The sequence below is a fragment of the Arthrobotrys flagrans genome (assembly GCF_004000055.1).
Source record: "Arthrobotrys flagrans strain CBS H-5679 chromosome Unknown unitig_9, whole genome shotgun sequence".
NCBI classification, from domain to species: domain Eukaryota; kingdom Fungi; phylum Ascomycota; class Orbiliomycetes; order Orbiliales; family Orbiliaceae; genus Arthrobotrys; species Arthrobotrys flagrans.
In genome coordinates this window covers 1,416,292-1,425,948 of record NW_027137551.1, presented here as the reverse complement: position 1 = coordinate 1,425,948, position 9,657 = coordinate 1,416,292, and the positions used below count along the sequence as shown (strand labels likewise).

The 9,657-nt window shown below is 44.6% G+C and overlaps 2 protein-coding genes across 2 annotated transcripts; one reads left to right on the top strand and one right to left on the bottom strand.

Annotated features, from left to right (window-relative positions):
* Positions 1–711: 711 nt before the first annotated feature.
* Positions 712–1,263, top strand: DFL_005778 (uncharacterized protein; the record flags this gene model as incomplete). Its single annotated transcript, XM_067635088.1, has 1 exon — positions 712–1,263. The coding sequence occupies one exon, from the start codon at positions 712–714 to the stop codon at positions 1,261–1,263; it is 552 nt and encodes a 183-aa protein (XP_067489555.1).
* A 6,840-nt stretch (positions 1,264–8,103) lies between these two features.
* DFL_005777 (uncharacterized protein) lies at positions 8,104–9,410 on the bottom strand (the record flags this gene model as incomplete). Its single annotated transcript, XM_067635087.1, has 2 exons — positions 8,104–8,599; positions 8,656–9,410. The coding sequence occupies 2 exons, from the start codon at positions 9,408–9,410 to the stop codon at positions 8,104–8,106; spliced, it is 1,251 nt and encodes a 416-aa protein (XP_067489554.1).
* Between the last annotated feature and the right edge of the window lie 247 nt (positions 9,411–9,657).

The following is a 9,657-nucleotide window of genomic DNA, read 5'->3' as shown; positions in this document are numbered from 1 at the left end:
GCAGCACAATGTAGTTCTTGAAAACGAGGCAATGACGCTTGTGGAAAAGTTAGGTTTTATGCCTCTCGCCATCAGTCATGCAGGATGTTATATACATGAGACAAAACTCCCGCTGGGGAACTATCTACCGTATTACAACAAAGCCTTCATGGCCCTGCAATCGAGAAAATCAAGATTCGGATGGAATTACCGGAACGATACAGCTGCGACAACATGGGAGATTTCATTTTTGAGGGTAGAGGAGCGAGATAAAGAGGCAGCACTACTACTACTCGTATGCTCATATCTCAATCCTGAGGAAATTTTCGACAATCTGTGGGAGGATGAACTGTTTGACAACGTCGAAAGTAAGTAGTTCCATCTCAGATTATATCGTCCTATATACTGAGAATCAATGAAGTTAATAATAAAATTCTGCTCCTTGCATCATATTCACTAGTCAAGATAATACGCTTCGGGATCTTCTCTGTTCATCCTGTTGTCCATTCATGGGCGCGAGAACGTTCAGGTCAACCGGAGTGTTTCAAAACTATAAGGCACGCTGTAAAAATTCTCGGAAAAGCTAGCTAGCGGAGAGACGTGTCGCGGGATAGTAACGAGTGGGAAGCTCGAGAGGAGAGGAGGGTTGTGTCTCACTTGGAGTATCTCCACCAACATTTAAAGCCTCTATTTTCTACATTTCTTCAGGAAGAGCGGGAGTTCAAAAATCAAATGTTATTTGATCATGTCCACAACATCGCCGCAGTCTTCGATAACCAAGGCAAATACGACGAGGCTATGCAGTGGTACGAGCGAGCACTTACTGGCTTTGAGAAGGCCTTGGGCAAAGACCACCCGTCAACACTCAACACAGTCCACAACATCGCCGCAGTCTTCGATAACCAAGGCAAATACGACGAGGCCATGCAGTGGTACGAGCGAGCACTTGCTGGCTTTGAGAAGGCCTTGGGCAAAGACCACCCGTCAACACTCAACACAGTCCACAACATCGCCGCAGTCTTCGATAACCAAGGCAAATACGACGAGGCCATGCAGTGGTACGAGCGAGCACTTGCTGGCCGCGAGAAGGCCTTGGGCAAAGACCACCCGTCAACACTCAACACAGTCCACAACATCGCCGCAGTCTTCGATAACCAAGGCAAATACGACGAGGCCATGCAGTGGTACGAGCGAGCACTTGCTGGCCGCGAGAAGGCTTTGGGCAAAGACCACCCGTCAACACTTGCCATAGCTGAATGCCTGCGTCCTTTTAAAAATAATTAAATTTATTAAAATAGTTTTGAGTGGATGAATCAGAGTAACCCACACATTGGTTATCTTTGAGACACCAAGTGAATAAAAAACCCTTCCATCGACAGATAATCGAGCCGTCACCATTTCTGGGGATTATAGTAGCGGCGAACGTTACATGAAGATGCAAGAACGAGAAGGTGATCATAAAGACAAGGAAAATGCGGAGTCTTTTCGCAGGAACATGCATGATTTGTGTTGGCAGACCGTTGATCTGGCTGGAGGATTGGTTCAAAAGTATAATGTTCTTGCAAGGTGTGTTTAGGTATTTGACTTGATGATATCGTGAGCTAGCTTGGGGTATTATGGATTTGATGCTGATACAATGGTTAGATTCATTATAAGCTAAGTACCTATATGTGCTTATGTATTTGGGGTAAATTACATAAGTATTTCTTGGCGCTTGCTCTATAACTGCCTTCAAACTTCGTTAATAAGCAGTTTGCAGGCGGTGAGCACCGGACTAGCTTACAAATTCAAAAACTTCTGGTTCTATACAGTGTCTTGTCTACTTTGTTATAGTTCGCCGTAAGTAGAAAACAAATAGACAGAACTTTCCTATGGGTTTCCAAATCTATAAATTGCGCCCTCCTCCAGAACCTTCTAAAGGTGTGAGAGGATAAAAAAATATTGAGAATGATTAAAGCAAAGAGTGGGAATATGAGTCTTTGAATGCAAATAATAAGACGCCACCTAGTAACATAAACTAACAACATTAGCGTACATAGTTATATATAATTGTACGGAAGCTAAAGGGAGTCTCCCCCTTCGCACCAGCCACTCACCGTCGATGGTCATGGGTTCGTGTTAACTTTCGTACGGATTTCTACCACTAGAAGCTCAAACAAGAACTTTTTATTGGTAATAATATATATCTGTCGTCTTCCAACACCGGAACCCTTGCCAGCATTTAGGAATGTTTGCATACCCCAAGAGATTGAAGGAAGGAAGCTTTGCACCAGGGAAACAAGAAGCAGGGTGAGCAAGGAAACCCCACCTACAGCATTTCGGACAGGTCTCGATGTTTCTATAGCTTTGGTCATGTATTGATTCTATAAGCGGAATAAGCAATCAAGCAATCAAACATACAATCTGACACCCACTAATTATCCTCCTAGATACTACGCAAATCCGAAAAGGCTTACTACTCCAGAGCTCCGTCCGATTGCTAGGGTGTTTTCTCTTGAAGCTGAACAGTAGTACCCTCGATAATTATGGGGTAGCCAAAGAAAATTCTGGCTATCTCGGGCTATCCATTCACCGCGAATAAAGATATGATCCGGCTTCTGTGGAAGCGGCGGCATGGAAGAGGGAAAGCTGGAAACGATATGAACCCCTCTATCAGTCTGTAAACACCCACCATCGCTAGAAAAATTCAAACTCCTGATGCTGTAGCTTAAGCCTTTCCAGCTCCTCCCCCGTTGCCGCGTCCCAGAGCCTGATTGTTTTATCATATGACCCCGAGGCCAGCTGCTTGCCGTCGGGGGAGAAGGCGACTGCGGAAGCTGAGCTGTTATGCCCTTTTAGCTTCTTCACCTCTTCTCCCGTTGCCGTGTCCCAGAGCCTGACTGTTCTATCATCCGGCCCCGAGGCCAACTGCTTGCCGTCGGGGAGAAGGCGACCGCGTAAACCGGGCCGCTATGCCCTTCCAGCTTCTGCAGATCTGCACCCCAGAATTCCGGGACTTTTGGCAATCTACAAATCTATGTCGGAATACGGCCCCGGAATATAGTCCTAATAATACTTGTAGAGTTGAAGTGGTGCCTCGTTGACTATCCGCCAACTCTGTAAAAGAAAGCGTCTAGCATCGTAAAGAAAACATGATACCTCAGACCCTTTGTTTTCCTGATCTATTATGTCAGCATTGAAAAAAATATTGACAGAGGGACAAGGTTAGTGACCATGGTGCGAAAGATGGAATAACATACATCTGTAACTGAGCGCAAAGTATCAATCAAGCTGATGCACTCAGATATTTTCCCTATTATACTTAGGGCCTCAATCTAGTGTAGGAAGTGACTGTAGAGAAAATTATGGACCTCGTCTCTGTCGGATATACGTTTGCAACTCTGCTCTAAATGGTACACCCAATAAAGACAAGAGTATCGAATATGTGCGGGTAGACTCTGATTTATTATCTTAATATCGAGATCTTTTCGTAGCATCCCGGGGAACTTTAAAGAACAGATATTTTCTTTGAGACACGTGGATAATACCTCGAGACACCTTGTTTTAATTACGGAATGAGTTTCTTTTTCATCAGTCCAAAACTAGAGATTGCTGCTTTCCTTTTTGGGGTCGACAAGGAACTCGCGGAAAGAGAGATGTAGCAATCGCACGGGCGAGTTTAGGTCAGAAGAAACGCTGAGAACAGAATATAGATAATATAAGCTACTATTCAGGTCTTCTGTCAATATACCAAGAAGCCTTGCAATGGAATCTACACATAGGGAATCCGCAAAAACGATAATAGAGCCTATATTTTTCCTGAATTCCCGGCCCAGCTCATCGATCTCTAATTCTGAGCGACCCACCCCCAATTATTTCAAGACAAAAAGGTAAGTCTGATCTAGCTGAGAGGCTTGTCCAGTCGTCCCATATTCTAAAACGGTAGCAAGTCGTTTCTAAGGGTTCTATATCCACTTATCTCCAACAAACTGATATATGGTTACTACAAGAATGAACAGGGGAACTGCAGCTTTGGTTAGTGCTTTGATACTCTCATTATCCGGCCACTCTGAAGGAATCGGCTCCGGGGGATTTTCCAGGTTGTAATCAAATCTGATTTTGGTAAATTCGTATTTTAGAAAAGCTGATATATTATGTTCAATTATAGCTGGTGGAATATCCTGAAGTATGATATCTTAATACACATTAGAAGATATATTACTAAAGCCTAAACGGATTGGGAGCTCTGGTCGACTAGTTAAAAAGACCTGTATATATACTATTATTAATTCTCGCATCTTTAAAAGAAGGTAGATAGTTTCTTTAATGCTTTGTTCTTCTTCGCATTCATCCAATGCATCAATTACTAAGATTAATGGAGACGTAGTAGCCTATTTAAGTTGTGAAAAAGGCTGGAAGACAAGTCTTTTAAACTGTTTGTTTATTAATTTTTCTATAATTTTGGGCTGTTCTTGGATCGTAGTTCTGATGTTTGGGATTAAGTCAGAAATCCTCTGTAGAAACTGGCCTGCAATAATGGTGAAAAATCTAGTTATATTTCTATAATTACCCTCACCTCTCTCTTGAAGAAGCTGACCCCTAGTTAGCCATCTTTGCCAAAACACTATACAACTATTCAAGAAATTATTGATTTACTTATGCCGGCTATACTTTTCAACCAGAATATACATTTTCCTTAAGAATCGTTAACCTATTTTCTAATTTAATCTAGAAGGCCTTTTCGCGTATCTAGATAATGTATCGCATTGAGCTTATTGTTATAAGCATCAAATGTTGAGCCCAGAGCTGATAGTATTTTCTCGAGATCTATTTATTTATGAATGTCTAGTATAATCCTCCTATAATATTGCCAAAACAATCAGCCTATCTATATATCGCTGTGATTGGAATCGCCAACACCTATATCTAATCGACTTAAAGAGCTGAAGAGATGTTTACACTGCATTTCGATTTCGTTGATAATTTTATCCACCTCCTTGCTTTCAAATCGCCACTTTAAAGCGCGAACTCCAAACTTGCTCATTATCTTGCGTCCTCCGCTTGGATGCAATCTTTTTTTTACATGCTTCATTTGCGCGCAGCAGCTCTGTAATGCTTTGTTTAGTTTCTGTGATGCTGAGAGCTCCCGACTCCGATCACCATCGAGTGGTTGCTGTACATCTTTAGTTACGCCTTCAAGTTCCTGGACCTTGGTTTGTAGGCGTGTTATCTCATCGCTGGCGTCTTTGACTGCCGCGGAGTACTCAAGACAGAGTGAGGCAACCTTGGCTGAGACCTCGATAATGGCTATAATGCTTGCTGCTGCACCGACGGTTTCCATATTGGGGAGCAAAAAAGAAAGTGGGGTAATATCCAGTGAGGTGTCAACTGCCAAACGATATATATGCGGCTGGGGAGGAGTTGTAGCTGCAATCCAACTCATACAAGCAAACGCCACTTGATTTCCGTGGCGTGGTGGCTGAGGCTGGCGCGCAGGGTGTAAGGGCAGAACACAGTCAATAATATCACTTCCACCGGTGCCATAATGCATAATGCTCCCCATAAATTGTTCGGCTGGCTTGCACTAAACCGGGCTACCACTTCAGGCCGCTTAGATATCGACGACGCTTTTTGGAAACTGGCTAATTATACGAAGGCTTGCCGAAAAAGTAACAATTGTGTTGCCGGGGAGTCTTAGCAGCCTGGGGCATGTACCCACCATACAACCGCCCAAACTACTACCCCTACTACCGGTCCTACTAGCCGACGAAGTACCACTTCATGCGAACGAATCCGGGTATTGACGTTGGGTGGGAGCGGAGGCAAGCAACCGGATTTTGCTGCTAAGCTTGGCACCACCCGAAGCTTTGTTGTCAGGTATCTACGCAAGGCGAGGGAGCGGGGCGGCAACCCAGTGATTACACTCCGCTGGCTACGGAGCGTGTTATTGATGAGCAGCAGCCGTGTGGAAGGCCTAAGAAAGTCACTGGAGAGGTTGTGCAATAGGTTGTGGGCGTAACGACTAAGGATACAAGGTATTGTTTTGGAATCCCGGGCCTTCTCTTCTACGAACCCTCAGTCTTCTCTCCCAACCCAGTCCACAGAGCCGGTCTACCACTGCACATAGCACTGCATATATATCTACCAACCTCCGAACTGCATTTCAACCACCCTACCGGTATATCCATTATCTTATTACCCATTTTCAAAGATTCAGAACCAGTTAAGAAGATGCGCAACGGATATGTTACAGCACAAAGGGTTTTTCTTTTTGTTTACTTCTGGTCTATTTACATCAGGCGATAACTACAACCATATCCTGAGTACCACATCATCACCTAACCTCGAGACCATCGATATCACCACCCTCACTATTTCACTAAAAAGCACATGCAACAGAAACCTTGCCTCTAGCATCAAGATCGTGCTAGAAAACTTTTACTTAGCCCGGGAATTCAATTTCTACCTTTACAATCAGCTATCTTATCCGATAGCTTTCCAGGCATACCCGGTTTTTCGTTATGCCTAACTGCAAGGAGGCCTGGGAGATTTAACTCTTCTTCGTGAGGCTTGTCCAGACGGGCTTTTAGCCAGTGTCGTAACCAGATTGTGTTGGATCGTTTTACAACAGATGCAACACAACGCATTTAACGGTCTACAACACATATCATAACTACTCGAAGAATGGTACCAGCGTAGTCTAGACACAAGACAGGTGTTGGACTTGGCCAGCGTGGCACTAGCGAGACCAGTCTGAGACCTAGCTACCCGCCGGCGAGTTTACGTGGTCCGAAGGACCCTCCTGTATGCTGAGACTGTGATATTTTGCTTTGTCGTATTTTGGATTCATTCTGTGTTGCATGTTGCCAGTACGCATCGATCTTGGGCTAGTACAATCGTACTTGGTCTCGCGTTGCCAGATCGTACTTGTCCGACTTCTGCCCCTCGTGGCCTCAACGCTGCAATATGGACACAAGTTACAGCCTTGGCGGCTTAGCGGTAAACGTTCGACCCGAATCCGCCCGTGCTACGGTATCTTCGTGAAAATTCGATATGGTAATGCAAGTACACGGTTGGTAGGACCCTCGAGATTTATAAATTTCGGATGGTAGGGTCGGGTCTAACGGTTTTCGTTTATACAGCGGGTTGTTCCACTCGCTATCTTGAGATCTCACCAATGTCGAACTAACAACCGAACAAAGATAAGTGAGGACGACGAAGAAGTTCGCACCTCAAGGGAATGGGAACTATATAACTATATTGCAAATGGAGATCCGAACACACTCGGAGCCAGGGTTCTCGTTAAACGTGGGGGTGAATCCACTCCTCCTCGCGCGCCATTTACAAAAGTCCCGCCTGGGACTGGTGAAGATCGTAAATACCAAGAGAGAAAGGAGAAAAGTGCGCTTTTTCATACCTCGGAATGCAATTCCCACGAAAAACCAGGCCATGGCCCTGCCTGGCATATCTACCTGCATCAAGGTAGTTGGGGCTTAGGAACTGGGATGCGGTGCTATGCAGTTGATCCCCTTCCCAGCACTGAAATACGTGATATGTGGTTACACGTATACCCCTCGAGATGTTCCCAGAGCTGAAGATGAAAACTATCGAGACCTTAATTTCCTATACCGAGCCTATACATGGCTTGCCAACTTCTAGGTCATTATAATCAGTGCGCTCTTCCAAGTTAAGGCGATTGTTGCTATATAGGGGCAAGAATTATCTCAGCAGTTCGCTGGACAGCCAGCTCTAGCCAATCGTAACTTCTAGAATCGGATGAGAGTTCTATAGACTTTCCCCTAAATCGATAGTATTAGCGATGAGCTGCTTGTGATCAATTATAATCTCTATGATGGCGAAGTCAGGTTGTCAGCTCATATTTAAGACGCCCGATTCTCAAATAGCGGGGTATAAAGACATGTCCCGAAGTTGGTTTGTTAAAATAAGACCCAAGGTTTGTAAATCTCTATGCTATGCATTTTAGAAGAGAGACGTCAAGTGAATTTTAGCATAACTTTTTCTATATACAAACAGTAGCCGAAAATGAGACATAAAGCATTTATGTCATAACTTCTCGATCAATCGTTTCTCATACATAACAGCATTGCGATAATTCCCATGGGGAGCGAAGAACGAGGTGTCTTCTTACTCTCGGCGGAATCGAAGCTTTTGCTTATAGTAGGCGTCGTTCTTGAGGTCTTCAAGTTCTTTCGGATCGTATTCTTCTCCACCGATAGCTTTCTCAATCTCTTCAGGAGTAAGTTTCTTATCTCCTGGTTCGGGGGCAGCAACCGTGTAAATTTCTGGGTTCGTTTCTTCCTCCGTAGATAAAGCTGGTTCTTCAACAGTAACCGTTGACGTCTTATACTCAATCTCGACTGTTGTTTGAGGAGGTGGTTGGACAACTTGAGTGATGAAGACGACGCTAGACTTAGTGACAACTGAAACCGCGGTCTTGCCACCCCTGATGACAGTGATGATAGCGTTCTTGGTGACAGTAACAGGTTTAGGAGGAAGAACCGTGGGCTTGACGATTTTGGTACGAACAACGGTAACTGGTTTCACCGTCTTCACAGGTTTCGGCTTAGGTTTTTGAGGTTCCTGTTGTTGGACAGGAATGCATCCTCCGAAGGGGCCGTTCCTAATATCTAGTTAGCAAATTATGTTATGAGGTGTGAGAATATGATTAGTGATTACTCTGCCTTGTTCTCACATCTGACGATGCAGATGTTTGAATGCTTGCCGTATTTTGCTCCGCATTTCAGGTCGGCGGGTAATTGCACGATAAAAGTGCATGGCTTCAGGACACCCGGCCAATGTCTGGATAAGCTGTCGCCGGGACAATTACGAATCATCTTCAAAGGTTTTGTCCAACTATTCGCCTGGCCTCTATAGTCAATCTGGCATGAGTATGGACCAGCGCCATCCAAATTGACCTGCCAAGCCGTGATATATAATTTCCCATTTGCCTTAACCTTAGGAATACCACTTTTGAATGTCTTTTTAAGAGCAATATCGTATCTTGATTTTCCTTCCGAATTACCCAGATTATTAACCGACCACACAGTATCGATCCTCGCACCCGCTGGGGCGCCTGCTTCCCATAGAAATTCCCATCCCAATTTGTTCTTTGCAATGTGAGCCCATCTAGCAGCATTGTTCCTTTGCACCCAGACCGCATGAGAGCTGGTTGAGATACCGCATCCGTACGGAGTACGGTTTGCATTCCACTTATTGTGGACGACTCTAGCGTCGAAGACCGGTACATCAAGCTGATGAGGGACTAAGCTACCACCATTTCTTGCTGTGTTTTGAATGTATCCTAGTCCGTACCCGTGAAAGCCGGGACCGGCATCTCCCCAAGCATCGACGAAAAGAGCGTGGCCAGATACTAGTTCAGAGATGCTCAGGAGAGCAATGGCCACTGGGGTAAAGAGAGTTGACAATTGCATCTTGATGATTTGAAAGAATGTTTGGGATTTTCAGTCCAGCAAAAGGATGACAATAGAGGAGGGAACAAGTGAAAGTAGTCTAGAGAATGAATGAAAGTGTCTCAGAGCTTAATGGATGAAGCAGTAAAATGAGCGGCACCTACTTAGTAGGCTTCAAATTGGATCGACAGTGACTGCGGCGGTGGGAAAAGTCCTTCTTCAACGGCTTCCAGAAGCCCTTTTTATATGCAGGATATCCAAATAATCG